This window comes from Octopus bimaculoides, chromosome 16, assembly GCF_001194135.2.
Source record: "Octopus bimaculoides isolate UCB-OBI-ISO-001 chromosome 16, ASM119413v2, whole genome shotgun sequence".
Classification (NCBI taxonomy): domain Eukaryota; kingdom Metazoa; phylum Mollusca; class Cephalopoda; order Octopoda; family Octopodidae; genus Octopus; species Octopus bimaculoides.
In genome coordinates, this window is record NC_068996.1 from 34,860,379 (window position 1) to 34,885,996 (window position 25,618).

At 37.8% G+C, this 25,618-nt stretch overlaps 1 protein-coding gene across 5 annotated transcripts in view; it reads left to right on the plus strand.

Moving 5' to 3' along the window:
* LOC106876780 (circadian locomoter output cycles protein kaput-like) overlaps positions 1–25,618 on the plus strand; it is a 139,472-nt gene that overhangs the window by 83,309 nt on the left and 30,545 nt on the right. For 3 of the 5 annotated variants that reach the window (XM_052973694.1, XM_052973696.1, XM_052973697.1), the window contains 6 exons: positions 5,276–5,392; positions 9,460–9,658; positions 9,883–9,989; positions 12,815–12,962; positions 17,241–17,425; positions 24,695–25,518. In XM_052973694.1, the coding sequence (XP_052829654.1) occupies positions 5,276–5,392; positions 9,460–9,658; positions 9,883–9,989; positions 12,815–12,962; positions 17,241–17,425; positions 24,695–25,518 (1,580 nt within the window). The remainder of the gene's footprint in view (positions 1–5,275; positions 5,393–9,459; positions 9,659–9,882; positions 9,990–12,814; positions 12,963–17,240; positions 17,426–24,694; positions 25,519–25,618) is intronic. The other 2 variants (XM_052973695.1, XM_052973698.1) reach the window with 2 other exon arrangements.

Sequence of the window (25,618 nt, forward strand, 5' to 3'; positions counted from 1 at the left end):
TATATATATATAAATAGGTATCGCCAAGCCAGCATGGCAGTCCAAAAATTAGGACGAATGCTACCGTTGATTAGCTCCAAGAGGCCATTGCCCCTAGCTAGCTATGTGACACACGAACCTGTGTCCATTATAACCTTCGAACAGGGGAGGTCAGCCGCTTCCCCTTGCTGGTCTGGCATCTACAGACTAGTTTCAGGTTGTTTGCCCCTTATCAATGTAGAGCAGCTGAATCCAGCAGGCATCATATATATATATATAAATGACAAAACAGACTCCAGTGAGGCTGGTTTTGTTCTGCCAGCAAGACTTATGTTATGGTAGTAAAACTGATAAAAATGAGTACAGCAACCTTGTTGTGGGGAGTGGAAACTGCAATGTTTTGGCTACAGTGCTCCTTCAGGGGAAATGTTGAAAGGAGAGATAGCAGAGTTTTACATTCTCTGTTCAACTGATAAAGAACATAGCACCACTTGAGGGATGGAATGGCCCATAGTATTGAAGTGGGTGGTGACAGGTTGGCCTAACATGCATAGTAGTATACTTTGAATATGCTACCAAAAGCGATCAACAAGGTGTGAGTCTGTTTCCCCAATGTAAAAGGTGTAGCAAAGTTTGCATATGGTGGAATGAATAAGGTTAGATGATGTTGTGTCTTAGGTCCAGTGTTGATTGTGGTTTGTTAGTATAGGGGCAGGTGTTGCATCATCAGCAAACACATTCAAAAGTGCCCAGTTGTGTGGGGCTGGATGCTGTGGAGCTTATTACTAGGAAATTTCTAAGGTTCTTATCTTTTTTAACAGTGAGGAGAGGGGTTGTAAGAAAGATAAGAGTGATTCTGGGGTCAGAAAGTAGAATACGAAAGTTGCAGATGAGTTTATCTTTCAAAGGGAATATTGATGTGTGGAAGGCACAAGAGAATGGAATATGGTCTGTAGACATGCATAAGAACAATGGGAGAGTGGTGGTGTGGCTGATGGCCTGGCAGAGTGCTGGGTTCACAACTGATCAAGGTACCAGATCATTCCTAGTTCAACAGAATGCTCAGTTTGTTCAGGAGCTTCTTTGTTTCTGTCAAGTGGTTCTCCTTAGCCTTGGCTGTCAGAATTTTTCCCTTGTAACTCTTGAATGAGTGGGGGAAAAAGTTCTCATTCAAGACCTGCTTCATAGTGGTGACTTTCAATGTTTGTCTCCCTTGCCAAAGTTTGGATTCCCTTGCTGGAATCTTCCATCAACTTGTCCTACAGTTGTTGGACGAATTCCCACATGTGGACACAGTCAGAATACCTGCTATGTGCCTTCCTGCTGATCACAGCTTTGTAGTTTCCATGGCAGCTGTCCATGTCATATCACAGTGTCCACAGAGTATTGAAAAGCAATCATAATGTTAGCATTTTGATATCTGGCATGAATCATCATAATATAGGTATCATTTTTCCAATATTCAACTGGCTTCCAGTCAGCTAACTTTTACTCACCACAACTTTAATCTTTATGCTCTCAGCTGCCATTGACTGTTAAATATATCAAGCTGTTCCTTAAAAAAAAAGGAGACATAAAAATCATCAAATTTAGTTCAAACACCCTGTAATTTGACTCTCAGAAAATTGGCAAAAGTCTCTAACATTTCGAGCCTATGTCCTGCTGCAGAAAGGATAGATAAGAGAAAGAAAAACAGTTTTTGGATTTTGCATGTGTGTGTGTGTGTGTGATCATCATTTAATGTCTGCTTTCCATGCTGGCATGAGTTAGATGACTGAACTGGAACTGGTAAGCCAGAGAGCTACACCAGGTTCTAGTCTGAATTTGGCTTGGTTTCTACAGCTGGTCAAATTCAGACTGGAACCTGGTGTAGCTCTCTAGTTTACCAGTTCTAGTTAAGCCTTCTAACCCATGACACGCACACGCACACACGCACACACACACACACACATTGAATTCATCTACAGGCCACAAAGATAAACTGTTTATATTTTCTCGTACCCCATTCAGAGCACTTCATTATATTATTTATCTGACCCCTAAATACCTCTCAAGCGAAATCACCATGACTTAGTGTGATAATGTTGGATCTTTGAATTATTGACAATCCATCTGATGAGCTTTCACACTGTTTCCATATCTCTGATTCCACAAGAAGCATTGGGTTAATAAGAGGCTTTGGTAAATGGCTTTTGACTATGATGATATCAAAACCCGGGACCTCATGGTTGTGAAGTAAACTGTTAAACCTTCACACACAACTATCTAATGAACACACACACAAACACAATATGTATTCTTGTTTAATAGTTGTCAAACTGGTAGGTGTGAAACAAAAAGATTTTTTTTTGTTTCATTATTGTTTTCACTTTCTTGCTAAACCTGTCTAATAGATTCAGTTATAATGGCACACTTTGTACCCGGACTTTTTGGATATATGTAGATGTATGTAGATACCTAGATAGATAGATAGAGATAGATAGATAGCTAGATAAATAGGGAGAGATGTGTATCCATATTCTGTATGTATGACCTTGTAAGAAAAAGCCAGACATAAAAATTGAAGAGGAGGTGGTGTGTGTGTGTGTGAGAGAGAGAGAGAGGATAATAGCAGAAGGAAGAGAGAGAGAGAGGATAATAGCAGAAGGAAGAGAGGGAAAGACACTTTTTAACCTTGGAAAGTTACTAAATTCAATTTTAGAAAATTTCCCATGATTCATGATTGATATCACTGACCTAGGTGGAATACATTTTAGATAAGTTTGTTTCTAAAAATATGTCATCATCATTGACATCACCACAATCATCATTACCAACCCACCACCAATACTGTCATCATTGCCATCATCATCACCAGAAATAGCAGACAGAGGTTTATTGTTAAAAACAGTCAGGTCTTACCTAGCTGTAAGAAGGTATGACAGTGTGATATAGTTCAGTGTACTCTCCATGACCAACACACTGAACTGTCAGCAGTCCAGTCTACTTAACTGTTGGTAGATACCACAGTGTGGTATAGTTCACTCTACTGTGTCCATGACCAACACACTGAACTGTCAACAGTCCAGTCTGCCTAGCTGTAAGTAGGTAACACAGTGTGGTACACTTAACTGTTGGCACTCTAGCCCATGTATCTGTAAATAGATTCCAATGTGTAGGATAGTAGAATAATGTCCCAATAAAATTTAATATGTAAATATTGTTTACATCATATGAATTTAGAAACTTAGAGAGAAATGAAATAAATTGTTTTTGATGGTGAAATACAAAGTAGATGAAACTATAGATAAGAACATATAAATATTGGGTTAAAAAACCTTTTGGATAAAAGTTGAAGGCTACCTATGGGACTCTAACCCACATTTTCTGTAACCATGACCGATGTTCTACCATTAGACCAAAGCAATCTATTGAGTTTCAACACATGCATGCATGCGCACGCACACACACAGATATACTGCTGCATCTAAGAAAGCTAGAACTCAGCTCAATGAAGAATTATTTTGGGTATTGTAAGGTCCAGTGCCTCACATAATGACCAGTTGGAATCTTTAAATAAGACCAAAGATTCTCAGCTTGGGATTATACTGCTGGCCTCTGTGAAGAAATGAACTTTCTGACTCCCGGATTATACAACAGCAGTGGTGGTGGTCATGTTTTCATACCGTGCTGGTATGGGTTGAATTGACAGGAGCCAATTGACCAAAGGGCGATGTCTTGCTCCATTGTCTTTTTCTTTTGCTGGATGGCCTTCCTAATGTCAACCACATTATGTGATGTATTGGAAGACTTTTAGTTGGTACCAACATTGGTGAGGTTCCCTTCTAACTCACAAGACTAATGAGAGCTCTCACTTGAGAAGGAAAGTAGGATATAGAATAGGATATTGCTTTTATGTTAGATGTTGGAGGAGGGGGAGAATTGGAATGGATTTGTTATGGTGGAGGTTCATGGGAAGCCTGAAGTGGTGTCCCAAAGAGAGATTAATATGGTGTTGACAAGGTGCCAGAATGTATCGTCATGAGGATGTATATAAGAAGAGGAAGAGAAGAGAGTGTAGAGAAAGAAGAAATAAGGATGGTTTGTAAAGTTGCAAGAGAGGAAGAGCGAGAATTGGACGTAGACATGTGACTTTACTACATTCACCTCCTGCATATATATGACCTGAGGAAGGAGTCAGAAGAATGCAGAAGGTGAATGTAGTGAATGCTGCTGCCAACAAATCAACCTTTAACTCTGAACTTTCTAAGGTATATGGAATAAAAAATATTCTGTATTTGAAAAAAGGATTACGTGTTAGTGATAGGAAGAGCATCTACCTGTAAAATACAGCCTCAAAAATAAGTATTTGTCCAAATCAAGCTAACATAGAGGAACAGAAGTAAAGTGAACAAATGAATGTATGTGTGTGCGTTTGTGTGTACATGCTATAAAATTGTTCAGGAAATTGATTGGAAGTTTGGAAGAAATGTCTACTCCAGAATTTTTCTTTAAATAATGAGCTGAATAAGTCTACTGATTTTAATTGATAAAGAATAATATAATTTGGTACCTTTCTCCCATGGGTTGCACAATGCCAGCAATTTTATATCTTTCTATTTATCTCAATGCTGTATCATCTCTTCTGTCTGATCACATTTCTTCAGATCAGATCCCCCCAATAACCCACAGGAGTCTTCCACCATTGAGCTAATATGGAACTTCTCTACTCAGTCTTTTAGAAATAGCAGCCCAACAATTATTAAACTTGCTTATCTTAAGGTACATTGGAGTAGTTGAATGTGGTTTAAACTGCAAAGATACCAATCTACCACTTCCACTTTACAGAACTTTCTCAGCCAGCATGTCTCATATTAGATATTGAAACACAAGTTGTTATTAACTCTGGAACTCACGCAGAGTAGATGAAGCTACAAATAATAGCATGTATATATTTATATGCTGTTATTTATAGCTAAATCTAGGGCAGCAAGCTGACAGAATCATCAGGTAAAATGCTTAGCAGTATTTCATCCATCTTTATATTCTGAGTTGAAAATTCTGCCGAGGTCACTTTTGCCTTTCATTCTTTTGGGATTGATAAAATAAGGAACCAGTTGAGCATTGGAGTTCAATCTTCCTCAAAATTCCTGGCCTTGTGCCAAAATTTGAAACCATTTTTTATTGCAAAGTCTACTTTGGATTCCCCCCGTTAAAAATGAATGTTTTTCACATCTCACAAAATTTCTAAGTTATGATGTAAAGAAATACAAGATTATGTCATTTATTTTTTTTATTATTCTTTATATAATTTCAGATGAGAACCAAGTGTCCTTCATGTGTCATTTACAAAGAGGCACTGCCATACCAGCGGCTGTCGTTGTCTACGAATATGTGAAGGTTACTGGCAATTTTAGAAAATGGACAGATTGTGGTGAGTTCTCTCATTTTCTTTGTTTTATTGTCACCAGTTTATTAGCCTTCTTTGAAATATCCATGAAACATAGGCACCAATGAGTAAAGTACTTAACTCTTATTTTTGAAGCACCACATTAGCAAATGAAAGACAAATCACACCTGGACAGGATGCAAACCTATCACAAGTTAATTTTTCCAAGTTCTGTTAGCCGTTAGTCATAGCTTGATAAACTGAGTTATACAGAATATAGTGTCCTGCCATGAGACATAACAAACTGCAGGTCTTCACACACACAACTTCTAATAATGTTTGATCCTCCCTTGTCTTCTCCGTTGAACCTCTAAACATTTGCTTGTTTTGCTAGAAATAACAACTATATCTCTTTCAAATCACTTCATACCATTTCAGATAAGCGTATTTTGGATGATGTAGTTCTGCATATTGAAAAAAATCAGGATGGTCACACCTGGAATGCTTTGAAGCATTTTAAGTCAGTCAAAGCTAGCCTTCCCTGGGATGGAGTGGTGTCCCATCCAGGGTGGGGGGGAATAATATATAATATACATTAGAGAAAACTGCCCTTATGGCTTAGGAAGGATCATTGATCCTTTGAAGGCTTACCTAGCCTAAACAGCATCACCAATTGTCACATCCAATGACATAACCTAATACTTCTTTGCATTTGTCTTCGGGGAATTGACTTCTCTCTTGTCGGTTATGAACATTCTTGCCATGTCGTCATCGTCGCCGCCATCGCCGTCACCACTACCATCATAATCGTCATTATCATCATTTAACATCCATATTCCTCACTTGCATCAGTTGGAATGACAGGAGTTAGCAAGCTGGAGAGCTGCCTAGACTCCAGTTGTCTGATTTGGCTTGGCTTCTATGGCTGGATGCCCTTCCTAATGCCAATACTTTACAGAGTGGACTGGGTGCTTTTTATGTGGCACCAGCCTGAGTGCTTTTTATGTGGCACTAGCACGAGTTCTTTTTACATGGCACCAGCACAAGTGCTTTTTATATGGCACCACCATGGTAGTTCTTGATTTGTCTTCAATTTCTTTTTCCCTCTGGTGGTGTTCATTTGAAAGCTGTTTTAGGCTGTCATTGTTCTGGTAGCCTGAGTATGTGATCTGCTAGTTGTAATCATTGTTCTGTGAAGATTTTGCTAAATGGTCTTTTATTGGTCCTCTTTAGAATATCTTCATTGTTTATGTGGTCTTGCCAGTATGCTCTTACAATCCTTCTCAAGCATCTTTGGTGGAGCATATATAGCCTTCTGCCAATTTCCACAGTGCTCTTCCACTGTCTCATCTCACTTCAGCTCTGGGTTACCTTAATCAATCATGTTTAGGTTTTTAATCAGATTACATTATCATTTTAACATCTACTTTTCCATATCCGCATGGGTTAGATGAGAATATTTTGTAGCTGAGTTTCTCTATAGTCAGATGCTTACTTTTCCTGACACCAAACTATACTTGTTTCCAAGTGATCTAATACTCACCCCCCATTGTATCAAATAACTAACATCCCAGACATGTTTACTTTTTTCTATTTATCATACTTTGATATGAAAAATGATTCACAACCTTCCATCTCAATAAACCATCATTGTCCCTGAAAGTCGTTTTTGATATTTACTACAGATTGCTTGAAGCGAACTTTCTTCCTACACCTCAATCCCTGGATCTTACATTTATATTATATATATATATATATATATATATATATATACTCTTTTACTTGTTTCAGTCATTTGACTGTGGCCATGCTGGAGCACCACCTTTTTAGTCGAGCAAATCGACCCCAGGACTTATTCTTTGTAAGCCTAGTACTTATTCTATCGGTCTCTTTTGCTGAACCGCTAATTTACGGGGACGTAAACACACCAGCATCGGTTGTCAAGCGATGTTGGGGGGACAAACACAGACACACAAATGCACACATACACACACACACACACACACACACACACATACATTTATACAACAGGCTTCTTTCAGTTTCCGTCTACCAAATCCACTCACAAGGCTTTGGTTGGCCCAAGGCTATAGTAGAAGACATTTGCCCAAAGTGCCACGCAGCGGGACTGAACCTGGAACCATGTGGTTTGTAAGCCTAGTACTTATTCCATTGGTTTATTTTGCTGAACCACTAAGTTACGAGGATGTAAACTCACCAACATCGATTGTCAAGCAATGGTGAGGGGACGAGCACACGCACATAAACAACAGTTTCCCTCTACCAAATCCACTCACAAGGCTTTGGTGGGCTATAGTAGAAGATACTTGCCAAGATGCTACACAGCCACTCATATATATAAATGATATTATATATAAATGATATTATTTATAAGTGATCGATGCCAGGACTGCCTGACTGGCTCCTGTGCCATTGGTACGTAAAAAGTACCCACTACACCTCAGAGTGGTTGGCATTAGGAAGGGCATCCAGCTGTAGAAACATTGCCAGATCAGATTGGAGCCTGGTGCAGCCGCTGACTTTCCAGACCTCAGTCAAACCATCCAACCCATGCCAGCATGGAAAACAGACGTTAAACAATGATGATGATGATGATTTTAAAAAATATATGTACTAATATATTGATTTCAAATTTTGGCAGAAGGCCAGCATGTTTAGGGGTTGGGGCAAGTCAATTACATCATCTCCAATACTGAAGTGGCCCTTATTTTATCAATCCCAAAAAGATGAAAGGCAAAGTCAACCACAGTAGAATTTGAACTCAGACTGGAAAAATGGACAAAATGTTGTGAAGTATTTTTCCCAGTCTGCAAATGATTCTGCTAGTTCATTGCCTATTTATTTATTTATTTATATATATATATATATATATATATATATATATATATATAATGTGTGTGTGTATATATATTAATGTTTGTTTTGTGGAGGCACAGGGCCTAATGGTTAGAGCAGTGGATTCGCAGTTGAGGGATTGCAGGTTCGAATCTCAGACTGGGTGATGTATATGTTCATGAACAAAACACCTAAGCTCTTCGCGGCTCCAGCAGAAGGTAATAGCAAACTTCTGCTGACTCTTTCGCCACATCTTTCTCTCACTCTTTCCTCCTGCATCTAGCAGCTCACCTGTGATGGACCGGTGTCCCATCCAGGTAGGGAAATGAAACCGGGAAATTGGCCCTTATGAGCTAGGCATAGCTTGAGAAGGAACAAACAACAACAATGTTTGTTTTAATGTTAACTTATGTATAAAAACAATTTAACTTTAAACTGAAGGATTACTTTATGATTTTTAGTAAAGTACATTTCATTTTACAAAATAAAGATTGACATTAAATTCAAACTTTTGATTTATTTTGCCATCATCAACTTCAAAGTCCCTGGGCAAGTGTCTTCTACTATAACCAAATCCACTCACAAGGCTTTGGTTATAGTAGAAGAAACTTGCCCAAGGTGCCATGTAGTGAGATTGAACCTGGAACCATGTGGTTGGTAAGCAAACTTCAAAACTACACAACTATGCCTGCACTTACGCAAGGACCAAATTTTTTTTATCCATCTAATAGTTTGATTCCGTATTTGTTATGACATCATCATCATTTAATGTTTGTTGTCCATGCTAGCATGGATTGGATGGTTTGACTGGCTGGCATGCTGGAAGACTGCACCAGGTTCCAGTCTGATTTGGCATGGTTTTCTACAGCTGGATGCCATTCCTAACACCAACCACTCTGAGAGTGTAATGGATGCTTTTATCACTGGCACAGGTGCTATTTGTGTGACACTGGTGTGCATTTACTTACACTGCTTGGTGCCAATTTTCATAACACCAGTATCTGTCACAACTGCGACTTTGCTCAGCTTGATGGGTCTTCTCAAGCATGACATAATGCCAAAAGTTTTGGTCATTGCCTCTGTGAGATCCAACAGTCGAAAGGAACTCAGCCACTTTGCCTCTGTGAGACCCAACATTCAAAAGATGTTCTTTACATGCCACCAGCACAAGTGCACTTGGCTTGATGGGTCCTCTCAAGCATAGTACATCACCAAAGGTCTTGGTCATTGTTTTGTTGTTGCTTTTTTTATTTCAGCCCCAACATTTAACGATGACGGCACGCGGAAATTTTCCAAAGACTTCAACCAGTCTGTGGCTGAAACTGCCTGCTTTTGTTGTACAGTCCAGCTTCAGCCTTGTCAACTCATCAGAGAAATGTCCAATATTGATGAAACAAAGGCAGAATTCACTTCCAGACACAGCTTTGAATGGAAATTTTTATTTCTCGATCACAGGTAGGTTAATATTTATAATGGATTGCCATTTTCAATGGGTGTGCAGCACACACCTAACATACCTGGAATATACGCCCCTGGTCTCAACTTGTTGCATCTAAAACCCCAAACTGTATTCCAAAACTGGCATAGATTAGACAGATTTTAACGTTATTTGAGATTTAACATAACTTCATAACACATGCAAATAATTTGTATTTCTCTGATTCTCTTTTATTTTGAAGAGCACCACCCATTATTGGTTACCTGCCCTTTGAAGTACTTGGTACGTCAGGCTATGATTATTATCATCCAGATGATTTAGAAAAACTTTCAAAATGCCATGAGCAGTGTAAGTATAATGTCTTTTTTCACTCTATTAATATAGATATACCAATGCTTCCAACAGACTTCTAACGTTGTTATTTAGTAGTAGTGGTAGTGACAGCAGCAACAGCAAGAGTAGTAGTGGTTTTAATCTTGTTTCTGGTTCCACTTCTGTAATTTTTTTGTAACTTATTTGACTTTTTGGACTATATATATAGGTGTGTGTATATGTGCATGTATATATATATATATATACAGTTCTTCAGAATCAGGTTCCAACGGGCAAAGTTATAGAAGAAACTTGAATAATATCTGTCACTGGTCTTAAAAGTCATCTAAGGGCTCATTAATGGAGTGATTGTACTGTGATGTATACACTATACGTTTATGCAGCACATTTGTAAAGTACCTTGTATATATATATATATATTGTATACATGGCACTCAATGTGTTAATGACTCTGAGGAAGCTACAGCATGATTACACAAAGCACTCACTTCTAAGCACATTGAGTCTTATAGCAGAAACAACTGTAAGCTAATGAAGGTAATCATGTAACTCCTGTTCTCTTGTCAGTCCTTGATTAACACACACAAACATATATGATATAAAACAAATGTATATATATATATATATATATAATATAATATAATATAATATAATATAATATAGGATAAATTCTTTATATATATCCATACATTTGTTTTATGTTGGACAGATACACATTTGAAGCAGTATTTTACAACGCTGGACGCCCTACCTGTTGTCAACCCTTACCTGTTTTACAAGGAAGGGATTTTTTCCCACTTGACTTTGAGAGAACATACATAGAGCAACAAATGAATCAAAAGCCAAAAAGGGAAATTAATAAAACATTTGTCTGCATCCCCATGAGTAATTGTGCGTGCGTGTGTGTGTCTTGTCTGTCTGTTTGTATTACACATATACTTTAACTCAATACACCTTGTTTTAAAATAATGTATATATTCCTATAAGTGCAAAAAGTGTGTGGTTTTGGGTTCAGTCCCACAGTGTGACACCTTGGGCAAGTATCTTCTACTATAACCTTGGGCCAACCAAAGCCTCGTGTATGGATTGGTGGACTGGTACATGGAAACTAAAAGAAGTGTATTGTGTGTGTTTGTGTATGTGTGTGTATTACCATCTCCTTGACTTAACATTGTTTGGTAGTTATAAGCTAGTGTCAGTGTCATGCAAGCAGTGTCCTTCATGAGATTGTCTTGTCGGGTATATATTACTTACCTTACTTGAAAACAAGTGGAAGTTAGCAAGAAGAAAGGCACTTAGCTGTAGAAAATCCACTTTGATATATTCATCCAATCTATGCAATCATGGAAAAGAAGAGACATTAAAATGATGATGATGACGATGACAATGATGTTGATGATGAAGCAACATGAATATTGCCATATATGTAATTGATTCTGTGCTAAGTTACTGCAGTATATTAGATGTAGCTATAGTTTCTAACTATGCTATGTGTATATACAGCATACACCATCCCCAGCGAGCTGGCGGAATTGTTAGAATGCCAGGCAAAATGTTTAGCAGTATTTCGGATGTCTTCATATTCTGAGTTCAAATTCCGGCAGGATCAACTTTCCATTTCATCCTTTCGGGATCAATAAATTAAGTACCAGTGAAACACTGGGGTCGATGTAATCAACTATCCCCTCCCCCAAATTTCAGGCCTTGTGCCTATAGTAGAAAGGATCATTATTATTAATAAGGTGACAAGCTGGCAGATTCATTAGCACACCAGGTGAAATGCTTTGCAGCATTTTATCCCTCTTTACATTCTGAGTTAAAATTCAACTTTGCTTTTCATCCTTTCGGGGTCCCCGCCCACAAAATTGCTGCCCTTGTGGCAAAATTTAATATCATTATCATTATTATTATTATTCTGCTGAGGTCGATTTTGCCTTTTATCCTTTCAGGGTCAATGAAATAAGTATCAGTTATACACTGGGGTCGATGTAATTAACTAATACCCTCCCACCAAATTCCAGGCCTTGTGCCCATAGTACAAAGGCTAATTACCTCTGCCTTAGTGAAGGTGGAGGTATTGTTTTCAGTTGTGTTTTGTTTGTTTGTCTGTGGACAGGATATCTCAAGAACCGCTGGATGGATTTGGATGAAACTTTCAGGGTTGTTTGGCCTCGTGACTGGCACAAACTGATTAGTTCTTGGGATTGATCTGATACTGGACAAGCATTCTGGATTACTTTTCCTGTTTTTTTACTTAATTTTTGAGAGCGGTCAGGTTCATTTTTAGTATTCTTGTTTGTGAGAGCAGTCGAGTTTATTTCAGATATTCTCATTTCAAAAATCATCTCTGGTTAATCATTGAGAGGATGTTGGTGTTGCCTTGGCGGAGGTTTGCACTGTCTGAGTGCTCTTATTATTATTACCGAGGCAGTGAGCTGGTAGAATTGTTAGTGCATATGATGAAATGTTTAACTGCATTTCTTTTGATTCATTATATTCTTCTTAGTTCTGATGCTGCCTAAATTAATTTTACCTTTTTGGTATCAATAAAATAAGTATCAGTTGAGCAATGGGGATGATGCAATCAACTTGCCTCCTCCACTAAAAATTGGTCATCTTGTGAAAGCAAGCCTTGTGCCAAAATAAGAAATCACCACCATTACTACTGCTATGACTACTAATATTACTACTACTACTACTACTACTACTACTACTACTACTACTATTACTACTACCACCACCACCACCACCACCACTACTACTACTACTACTACTACCACCACCACCACCACCACCATGTTCAAGTCATAATTTTGTATTTCATCCTCATTTTCTTGCAGTAATGCATGCAGGTGAAGGTACATCATGTTTCTACCGGTTTTTAACCAAAGGACAACAGTGGATTTGGTTAAGAACTCGTTATTATATCACATATCACCAGTGGAACTCTAAACCAGAATTTATTGTATGTACTCATAAAGTTGTCAGGTAAGAAAAAAATATTATCTGTCCATTTTGGTTTCTACTCTTACATACTTCAAACTTGTCATCCTGGGACATATCTAATCCAGGTGACCCAATACATGCCATTCTGGGATTTTACAGAGATAATTTAACCTGGATGACCTGGGATTTTACAGAGATTGTCTAATCTTAGGTGATCCCAAGATTTTACAGATAATTTAAACTAGATGATCCATATTGTCATAATGTATAATACCAAAATTTATGGGATTTATTCATGCAAACAGTTTGTGTTTATTAACTGTATATTGCATTATTTGTTAATGAAGGAGCCCCTAGTCAATCAGTTGACCTGCTAGAAGTAGCAGCTAAATCTCTTTCAGATTGAACCTTGCCAACTAAAAATAGGAAGGATATATTAGGTAACATAACATCCTACATGCAACCAGAAATATGTTGGAGCACTTGTACCTAGAATGATGCCCTTCAGCAATGCTGTGGTATTGTGAGGATGTAAGTTTTCCCTTCAAGGGAAAACTTTAGCTGTAATAGTCCATAGTATTTAAATCTGGCAAGTTTAGAGGCCACAAGTTTGGTGTTACATGATTGTAAAGGTTGTCTGATAGCCAGTCTTGTTGAAGCGTGAATGACCTTCCACATCCAAAATGTAACAGATGTCTCCAGCATCTCACTGTATCTCACAGCATTAAATCTAAAACACTGTGGGAGGATGTGAGATGGCATAACATGAGCTTTGTTACTCACAACTCCTAAAACCATTGTAGTTGCTAGAAACTTAGTGTGCATCACTCTGGAGGGACATCAGGAAGATCTGCATATAACCATCTGCCATTTCTCTCATTAGAGTTTTGGTCTTGGTTGAAGTTTTTCTCATCAAAGAACCAAAGTATGCCATGTTTGTGAAGGTTTTTAGCCACTTGGAATGAGCCAAATAATTTTCCTTGGTCTTCATTGAAGTTTTTCTCATCAAAGAACCAAAGCATGCCATGTTTGAGAAGGTTTTTAACCACTTGCTAATAGTTTTCCTGCGTCTTTGCAGACATGAATTACCTTCTATGTATGACCTGTATGAAATATCTTCATACACCACAGTTCTGATAGTTCACTTCAAACCTGAAATTCTTTGGTGATGATCTTCATTGATTTTCTGGGATCGTTATCAATAATTTTTTGAGGCCATTGAATGAATTGCAGTGTCCTTATAGTATCTGAACATTTAGAATATTTTTTTAATCATCTTTGATACAGTTGAAATATTCCCAGTGTCTTCCAATTCTATCTGATCTTTGTTTATTAATATTAATGACATGTAGGGACACCGTATTTCATTATGCAGCCATAATATACTACAAAGTCTATTAGACGTTTTTATAAGTCAGTACCATGTTCTACAGTGTCAGCAATGCTATTACATCACTTTTCTTGGGAGATTATCTCTTCAGATTTTCTATAGAAATTACAGACAGCATTGGTTTTGTTATTACATTTCAATTCAAAGATGTCTAATGTAAACAACAACCATGAAATAAAAAATAAAAAATAGGTAACAGGAGTATATACCATATCTCAGGAGTTTTACTCCTTCATCAGCACCCATCCAACCCATTAATCATCTACAAACACATTGCTTAAATAGCTACTAAATAAAGCAGTGTAACATCATCATCATCATCATTTAACATCCATTGTCCATGCTGGAATGGGTTGGACAGTTTGACCAGGACTGGCAAGCTGGAAGGCTGTACCAGACTCCAGTCTGTCTTGGCATGGTTTTTACAGCTGGATGCCCTTCCTAATGCCAACCACTCTGCGAGTGTAATAGGTGCTTTTACATGCTGCCGGCATGGGTGCCATTTGTGTAACACCGGTATCAGCCACAACTGCAGTTTTACTTGGTTTGATAGGTCTTCTTCTCAAGCATGGCATAATGCCAAATGGACTTGGTCATTGCCTTTGTGAAGCCTAATACTCAAAGCATGGCATAATGTCATATGGTCTTGATCTTTGCTTCCATGAGGCCCTATGCTCAAAAGGTGCTTTTACATGCCACTGACATGTGTGCCATTTGCGTGACACTGGTACTTGCCACGACTGCGATTTTACTTGGCTTGTTGGGTCTTCTTCTCAAGCACAACATAATGCCAAAGATTTCAGTCATTGCCTCTGTGAGGCTCAATGCTCAAAAGGTGCTTTTTACATGCCACCTGCATGGGTGCTGGTTATGTGACACCAGCATCAGCCACAACTGCGATTTCACTTGGCTTAGTATATCACCAAAGGTCTCAGTCACTAATCATTGCCTCTGTGAAGCCCAAAGTTCAGAGATCATGCTTCACCACCTCATCCCATGACTTCCTGGGTCTACCTCTACCACAGGTTACCTCCACAGTTAGGGATCAGCACTTCTTTATACAGCTGTCCTTGTTCATATGCATTACATGACCATACCTGTGCAATTGTCTCTCTTGCACACCACATCTGATGTCTCTTATGCCCAACTTTTCTTTCAAGATACTTACACTCTGTTGAACATGTACACTGACATTGCACAGCCAGCAAAGCATACAGATTTCATTTCTTTCAAGCCTACTCATGCCCTTGGCTGTTACAGCCCATGTTTCACTGCCATGTAGCATAGTTGTTTGCAGACAGGCATCATACAATCTGCCTTTCACTCTGAGAGAGAGGCCTTTTGTTGCCAGTAGAGGTAGGAGCTCTCTAAACTTTGCGCAGCCTATTCATATTCTGACAGCTATGCACTTGGAGCAACCACCTCTGCTACTAACTTGATCACCTAGGTAACAGAAGCTATCTACTACCTCTAGCTTATTGCAATGGATGTTGACGGAGTCTATTTTTTGTACATTTTCGGTGTTATTGTACCTGTGCATCTACCACACACAAAAACAATTTTCCCTGTTAACCTTTTATGTGTTCAAAGCCTATACTGGTTACATCTTACAGAGTTACAACCTACACCGGCCATCTACCTGAGGGTACTTGTGTTTTGTCTGCCTTCCTACTTACTAATACTTTGGTTTTTGCTAGGTTAACTCTAAATCCATTCAAATCTAGACCTAGCTTCCATACCTGGATCTTCTCCTCTAGTTCTGGTAGTGATTCAGTAATAACAAGGTCATCAGGATAGAGGAACCTGTTTTAAATTCCTGTTATTGCTTGGAGGACTATGATGAACAAAAGGGGGCTTAGGACTGATCCTTGGTGAACCCCCTACTTGTACCCTGAATTCTTTACTGTACTCATTGCTAATACTTGCCTTACTGGTGGTGTCTTTGTACATGGCTTGTACAATTTTCACCAGCCACTTATCTATCCCTAGTTTCCACATTGACCACCAGATAAGGGATCGGGGGACCCTGTCAAAAGCTTTCTCCAAGTCAATGAAAGCCAAGTACAGAGGTTTATCTTTGGCTATGTATTTCTCCTGCAGCTGCCTTACCAGAAATATAGCATCAGTGGTGCTTCTCCCTGGCACAAAACCAAACATCAAGACTAATTCTCCCCCTAATTAGTTGGGATTAAAATCATTCCTGGAAGCTGGTACACAAATATTAATAACCTGTAAGGACACTGTATTTTGTTATGCAACCACAAACTTCAAAAATATAGCATATATGCCCATTACTCATTTTTTATCTTCAATCTCAGTGTTGTTTACATCAGATGTCTTGGATACAAAACATCATAACAAAATCTGTGCTGGCTATAATTTCTATAGAAATCTTTAGAGATAACTTGAATAAAATTTGTCTACAAAATATCTTGCACCATTTAGAAAGTTGTCAATTTTTAATTCACTCTGTTCTACTTATATATGGCAGCTGCATGTCTTTTCATTTCTTGTACTAACACTTTGTGTCATGGGGAAGCTGAAAGAAATAGAAACCTTTTAATTGATTTGAAGAGATAATTAGGATTCCTCAAATGCCTCTTGCACACTATATATATTGAATTAGTGCTTAGGCACTATAAAAATAGATCCACAGAATGTTGTTAAATTCCAATATGTTAATAATTCAGTGCAATAGCAGGTATTCTGTATTCCTGATGAAATGACCTACTCATCACATCTAGATAAATTAATTAATTATGTATAAATTATATTGTTGATGATTACACTAAGTAAAACTGTAGAAACAAATGTAGAACAAATGAAATTTTGAAACATCATTGAGACCTTTAGTTTTCTAGTTTTCCAAGTGTATATGTGTGTATTGAATGCAGCAAAGCAATAATCTCTTTTCTTTCTTTTTAATTCAGTTATGCTGATGTTCGACATCAGATGAGGAAAGAACTTGGTTTCAGTGAAGAACAAATAGGACCAGTTGCTATAGAATCAGCACCCTCAGAACAGTCTTGCCCAAGTTCTTCAGTTCGTAAATTGTCACCTACCTGCGTTGACTGGACGGCACTAACTTCTGGAGTACAAAGTTCTTCAATATCACGTAATTTCAAGATTTATTTAGTTGCTATTCTGTTGAACTTTTTTTACTACTTCTGTCTGTCTGTCTGTCTCTCTCTCTATACACACACACACACACACTCATATACACACATAAGCACGCACATCACATTCTATGCATGCACTTCCTCTGTGTGTTGGGAGATGCATATGTGCAGTAACCAGGTAAATTGGAGAATTGGTAGACATTGGAGCACTAGATAGAATCCACCCCCTCTGTCTCACCCCACCCCACCCCTCTGTCTCACCCCAACCTACTGTTATCATTGTTCTAATGTCTTCTCTATACTTGCATGTGTCAGAATATATTTTTTGAGGCAGATTATTGCCAGATGCTTTTCCTGTTGCCAATTCTAACTGAAGTAAAATATTTTCCCGCCATGTTTTCAATGGAAATTTGAAAGCAAACAATACTTCTTGTATGACAGTGATGTTTGTTTATATTTAGTATACAATACCAAAGCTAGAATACACATGCATGTGTGTGTGCACGCGCACGCACGCACACACACACACACAATGAGTGGATAATATGGATATTACTACATGCATTTTATTAGCAAATTTATTATTAACACAATTTGGCATGCAATAAAATGCTTGATTATATATGATTATGCAATAAGATGTTTATGTAACATTGCCACTTCTTCAGGTAATAATCCATTAGAGATTTATTGGGTTATGTGCACCGCTGGGATAATGGTAAGATATAGAACTTTCCAGTGAAGGATAGTTAAATATACTAGTTAATTCAGTTAGGGATGGTAGGCTTTGTATAGAATCATTGACCCATCGAAATCATTAATACCACTTGTTAAACCAATTTGTTAATTATATGAGCTAGACAGTTTCATCATATTCAGTCCCTTTCAGGGTGGGGCTACAACTTAGTCAATTAAACTCAAAGTGGTTGGGGGAGGAAAATTGATAACAGTAGAATGAAGCTGACATCCGGAAAGTTTATCAGCATTAACATTGGTCATTGGTGTTACTAGCAAAGAACAAGCTAGAGATAGTGCCAAATGAACTATTCAGACGGTTGTATGTAGCTGTTTTGCAGATTAAGTATGAGATAAGATGAGAAGAAGCCACACGATTGCACAAATGCACACACACATGTGGATGCATCCACACACACACACGTGCAGATATATCTAAACACACATGCTCATAGAATATAATTTAAAAGAAATTTCAATTTTAAGTCTATTTTAGTGGAATGAATAATAAAAAATTTTGATAATTTAACAAAATAGGAAAATTAAAAAAATTAATAAGATAAACGAAAAGAAAGAAATTAGTCAGAAATTAATCAACAATATTTGGAGGGGTATTGCCAGTTTGAGATAAACTTTACAGACACGGAAGTGCTGTCAGCCAGGCCTGCCTGAGGTGTGCCCAGAATGATGAAACCGTCTGCATGCCCTAGTCCAGTGCCTAAGCATTGTTGACCTGTGGGTTTATGTCGAACACCTACTGTCACATGTATGACAAATCCGGCTATTAGCTGAACCCATTGTGAAGATTGCCCCACCGCCCTCTTTTGGCCGAGAGGAGAGGGCAATTTTTATTTGTCTAGTGACTGTAGCAAAAGAGGTAGTATGGTGGACTCATTTGAAAAGGATAAAGACAGGCACTTTCCTCTTTGGCCAAGCCCTCATCAACTTTTTCGAGTTTCGCTTGAAAAGGAAGTTGAGGGTGGAAGGGAAGGGTTGCCTTGTAGCAAGTTTGTTGAAAGACGGGTGGATGTTGGTAGAATGGCCAGTGTGAAAGGATCAGTTCTGAGCGTGCACCTGTAAACAAAAGGAGAAGGGCTCTTGCCTTGTTGTTTGGGCACCTGTGACTTTTGTGGGTTTTTTCATGAGGTCCTTAATGTGCCTCCCCTATTGGGAGTTTTAAATTGTTTAATTTTTAATTGTTATACATAGTGTTTACAAGTAAAACTCATTGTATCGTCCTGTTTTTGTCTTTTATGTTGTATGTCTCTTAATGTAATTTTATGTAAGTCCCTGTGGCAAATAAATGAATTAATTATTATTATTTATTATTATTATTAAGACAGCAAGCTAACAGAATCATTAGCATAGCAAACATGCTGAGTGGCATTTTGTTTGTCTAAAGTTCTGAATGCAGATTCTGCCAATGTCAACTTTGCCTTCCATTTTTTTGCGGGGAAAGTATTTACCATTATTCCAGTTATGCATATTACCTAATAAGCCTCTAATGGAATGTTACCTGAAGATGTGGTAGTGTTACATAAACATCTTATTGCATAATCATCATATATAATCTTGAATGCTTGTCTATGAGGGGCTCTGCTCTGTCAATGTTCTCCCCCCACCCTCATTTCGTCTCACATTTCATCAAAAATCAAGTGTAATCTTGGAGTTTTCTGGAACTTTCATAAATGTCATTGATCTATAATAGGGATGCAATAAGGCTTTCAAGACAATATAAGTACCTTAGAATCATTGAGGTGCAAGTAAAAACCTCACTTTCACATTGGTTGGCTTTAAGGTGATAGCTAAGTATTAGTAAGACCTCCATAAACTGGGTTCTATTCAAACAAGATACTCTTCAAGAAACATCAGCCTTTAAAACAGGAGTATTTCTGTACTTACATAGGTTACTCCAAGTACAATTTTCAATAGATATGTTTAGAGTGCACCTTATATATTTATGTCTATAGATATTAGGAATTTAGAGTACTTCTTACAGTCTAGGTCTAGAGATATAAGGATTTGGGATTACTTCTTACATATTTATAGCTATAGATATAAGGAGTACTCCATACATATTTTAGTCTATGGATAGTCTATATATTTTAGTCTATGGACTATTTCTAGATCTATAGATATCAAGAGTTTAGAGTACTCCTTACATATCTATTTCTATAGATATAAGGTGTTTGGAAAATAATTTAAAACTATACTGTTAATGTGTTTCTGGTAATAAAAAAAAAAAAAAAATTATAATTACATAAAATGGTGTAGTGGCTGCCAGTAATTTCTCTTTCTTCGTGTAAAAAACAAAAAAGAAAGTCTGCAGAAAAATTAGTGGTGGCATCATTAACAATTATACCATGTAGTTCATAAGTTGGCTAAGTTCTTAAGCAGATATGTGTGGGATGGTTGGGAGTCAGTTCCAAATTATATCAGATTCTTCTTCCTTTGACATATGATCTTTTATAAACACACTAAATTCTATGTTTCTTCAGTACATGAAAGCATGATTATGAAAATGATGGTTGGCTGTTTTAAAATGTGCTCAGCATCTTTCATGGTCATTTATCTAGAACAATTACACTGCTTGTGTTTTTTCATTAATTTTCAAAATAATCAAGAATATTAGCAAAGGCACGGCTGGCTGTATAGTTAAGAAGTTTGTTAATATAGCACCAGACCAACCAAAGCTGGACAAGTATTTAATATAGCACCAGACCAACCAAAGCTGTATGAATGAATTTGGCAGATGGAAACTGCAGGGAAGTTCATCATATATGTGTGTCTGTCTGAGTGTGTCTGTGCTTCCTTGTCTCGACATTACATGATGGTTGTTGTATATGAGCATCATCATCATCATACAAGCAATGTAGTTTGTTTCCAGTCTTCTATGGAAATATATCTGGCCTTGAAGGAATATTGCCTTGCTTGAAACAAACACACGGGATGGTGACAGGAAGGACATCTGACCCTAAAAGAAATTGCTGCAACTGATTCCATATGACCCACCGCAGGCAGCAAAAGTGTATGTTAAAACAATGATTGAAGAAGTTTAATAAAATAGTACTAACTTTTTATTGTTTTATCATCGTCATTATCATCTAATGTCCATGTTCTAGCTGGCATAAGTTGAACATTTTGATGGGATCCAGCAAGCTGGAGGACTGCATTAATCTCCAGTGTTAGTTTTAGCATGATTTCCATTGCTATATGTCCTTCCTAATGCCAACCACTTTATAATGTATACTGAGTGCTTTTCTCATGCCACAGGCACTAGTAAGGTCACCATGCAAGCTTATGAAACCCAAGGGGATGGGCTTTATGCCAAAATATGAGAGTTAAAGTATGAGAGATGGAAGTGGGGCAGAGTGGGTTCTTGTTGTAGGGGAGTTATACAGCTATTTACATTTAGGAAAGGACTAGCAGTATAACCCGACCTTGTCCGGATGTGACTTATTACGCCATCTACGATAAGCTGAAAATCAACTAAAAAAGAAAGCCTTACAACAAAAAAACCCTTATGATGTAAATATGTTCATAATTCAAAAAACGATGAAATTAATAGGGAAAGTCTGAAGGCTGTTTTGCGTAAAATTATTAAGCATACGTAAATTTCATCCGTGTAATTGGCTATAGAAATGCTTGTGCAAAACAACTTTTTGCGCTGCCCTGATTATACATAGCAGGGTAATCCCTTTTAGCAGGAGCTAGGATGGCAATTTGTGATGAAGCAATTGCTGGCGATCTGTTGCTAAACAGTATTGCCAGAATTCTATCAGATTGGGCAGAAGGTGTTGATGCACCATTTTGCATTATGTTCAAAGTAGCTACTGGAATGTGGTGAATTGCTGCAGTCTGTGGCTGTCATTTTAAACCGGTTGCTGTCTTTCCCCAGCAAACTCTCTTGTTTGGAGGCATAATCTATGTATATATTAAACAGAACAACAAAAGTTATTTCTGTAATTTTTCAGATTAATACCCGCACGATTACCCAACCGTATCCCTAAAACCCTAACACTAACCCTAACCCTGACCCTAAAACCGTAACTGTGACACTAATCGTAACCGTAACCCTAACCCTAACTGTAACCCTAAAGCCCTAACCCTAATGCCCTAGTGAAAATTGTGGTATATTTACAAAACATTGATGAACATGAGTTATATTTTAGTGAATGATTGTGTACTTGCACGTGTATGCGTTTGAGAGAGCGAGAGAGGGGGAGAAAGGAATAGAGAACGGGAGCAATGAAGAGAGAGAAAGAGAGGAAGGGAGAACGGAAGACAGTTATAAAATAGCAATGCGTGCGCGTGTTTATATAAGAAACACAAAAACTAAATCTTATATCTATAATGTTGATGTGTTTATGTGTATGTTGTTGTCACAGATCACGTATGTGTGGTTGTGTGTGATTTTACGTTTCTATGTTATGAAAAATATGTTAGAGGTAGAGGGATACAAGAAAACTATTAAATGGGAAAGAGGAAGAAGAAAGAAGACTTTGTATGTATCACTTTCTCTCTCTCTCTCCCCCTCTTTCACTCTTACTCTCTATCTTATATGTTGAACGCATGATGGATGAACACCGGTACAGGTAGAAGGGAAGAAATATAAAAGTTGCTAGAAACAACAGCCAAATCTCCCTTAAATCACACAAAGTAAACGGAATTTTAAAAATCTAATTACTGCACTGGAAAGTTCACATCGAGAATATTCCATTGATGTAAAAAATTTTACGAAAAAGTGGAAAATGTAGATTTCTATAAACTTTTTAAAAGGCTTCATACAGACACACATTTTCACATTTATTATAATAGATAAGATGAGAAATGAATCTAGTGGTTGCCAAAAGATAAAAAGTGGTGAGGTGTCTAGGTGGCACCTCAAGGTACAAGGTGAATAGAAGTGCAGATAGAGAAACTAAGAGTGGATGGGGGTTTACAAGAGTGTATTGTGAGAGAGAATGTAGACATGGAGGAGGGGAGATAGGCAACATTTGTAAAGATTGGCCAGTGGTGCATGAATTGGTGAAATAGAGGAATGTAAGAAGAGAACAATAGCAGGAAAGAAATGATGATACAATTGATATGGGGAGAACAAGAGTGAGATGACATGTTTTGGTAGGCTACAGGAAAAGGGAAAGGAGAGAGTTAGACATAGGGTGTGGGGATAGAATTCAGTGGTCCAATGTGGGGAAGGAGGAGATCACTGTAGTATATGAATATACAGGACAATATTTATAGATGAGAAAATTTGGTATCAGGAGGGAGAGATGGGAGAGGCAACATGAGGAGGAGATTGGATAAGGTGCCTGTATGTAATATGTATACCCTCAGTGCTTCCAAAAGTCAGTTTTTCCTCAATGAGTGGATTTCTCAAGGGTCATGTATTGCCAGGCATCCCATACCTTTGTCATCTCTTACGTGAAATTCAGGGTTCTAAGATCAGCCTTCATCGCTTCATTCCATGTCTTCTTGGGTTTCCCTTTTCCACAAGCTCCAACCACATTAAACAATCAGCACTTCTTTATACAGCTTTCCTCATTCATTTGCATCACATGTCTATACAAGCACGTTCTTCTTTCTTGCACATGACATCTGATCTCTCTTTTGCTCAGTTTTTCTCTCAGCACATTTGTTGTTTATGCGCACTTACTTTGCACATTCATGTCCACTTCATTTCTTTCCAGTCTTTCTAATGTTCTTTGCATTCAGTGACCATGTCTCACAACCATGTAACATTGCAGTTCTAACACATGCATCATGCAGTCTGCCCTTCATTCTATTGGAAAAGACTTTTACTACCAGCAGTTGTTGCTCCTGGAACTTTCTCCAATCCATTCTTACTCTGGCTATTATACTTTCCAAGCAGCCAAAAGCTGTCAACTACTAGTGAGCCATCTAGGCATTCAAGGGATTCTATTTCTGGTGTGTTCATAGAACATATTGCTCCAATGCAGTTATCACATAGTCATGACTAAATGGTAAATGTAGTAAGGTTTTATAAATATGCTACAGTCTGAAATTAACTGTTTCATTAGCATATTTCTCTTAAATTACCATGATGTTTCAATAAATTTTCAAAATAATGAAGAATTTAGAGGAATTTAGCAAAATAATCGACTTTAATGTTATTAATTTATTATTTTAAACATAAATTAACATAAAATTATAACAGAAGTTTTCAATTTAAATATAAAATTCTAAAATGAGAGGTTTATTAATTAACATAGAACCAGTGGTTGTTGCCTCACGTGAGTTAGTATCAAAAGGATATTTTTATGCACTGTGGGAATATAAGAAGAACTATTGCTTGAATACAATCAACTCATTGTTCTTCAGAAACACACCTGAAAGAGAGAGAGAAAGTAAATTAGTATCTCAGAAATTTACCTGAGCTAGTGTCTAGATATCTAATGGCACACCTGACTTTTGTTTTTTTTTTTTTATTATCTGCCTATTTGTCTGTCTGTCTATATACCTGCTTATGTCTAATTCTCATTATTTCTACAAACTCCTTAAAACTTCAGCTGGACAATTAAGAATATCGAGTGATGGAGCAGACACAACAGAGAAACCTCATTCTACTCTTGATGAATTGGCTGTGCCAAGTGTGCTGTCCCATCAACAAGTGCATACACAGCCTCCTCAACAGCAGCAACAGCAACAGCAGCAGCAGCAACAACAGCAGTTATCAGTCCAACAACAGCAACAGCAGCAGCAACAGGTACAGACACAACAACAGCCACTGCAGCAAGTTCAAGCAGTTCAACAACAGCAGCAGCAACAACAACCACAACAGGTGCAAGTGGTACAAGCACAGCAACAGCAGCAGCAACAACAACAGCAACAACAAGTGGTACAAACTCAACCTTCACCTAATACACAATACCAGACATCACAAGCACAGCTTTCACAACAGCAACAGCAAGCACAACAACAACAAGCACAGCAGCAACAACAACAACAAGCACAACAACAGCAAGCACAACAAACAAAACAGGCTCAAGGAGAGCAACAACTCCCTGCAAAACAGGTCCAACAACCACAATCACAGCAACAACAAGCACAGCAACAACAAGCACAATCACAACAACAGCAACAACAACAACAACAACAAGCACAATCACAACAACAACAACAGTCACAACAGCAACAACAACAACAACAACCATTAGCAACAGTTCCACTTGCCACCTCTCAGAGTCATCAAATACAGCAAACAGATTTAAGTCGTCAGCAAGGTTTGGCTGTTCCAGGAATGGTTATGATGATGGGTCCCTCTTCTATTCCGACAACTGACTTGGAAACTGTACAGGTCAATTCCGACTTAGTAAGGATTTACACTTCAGATGTAATAACATATCTAATGGATTAATTACTCATCAGCTTGTCTTTTTGTTTTGCATTGTTGTCATGGCAATTTTATTCCATTTGATCATTTCAGCTCATTT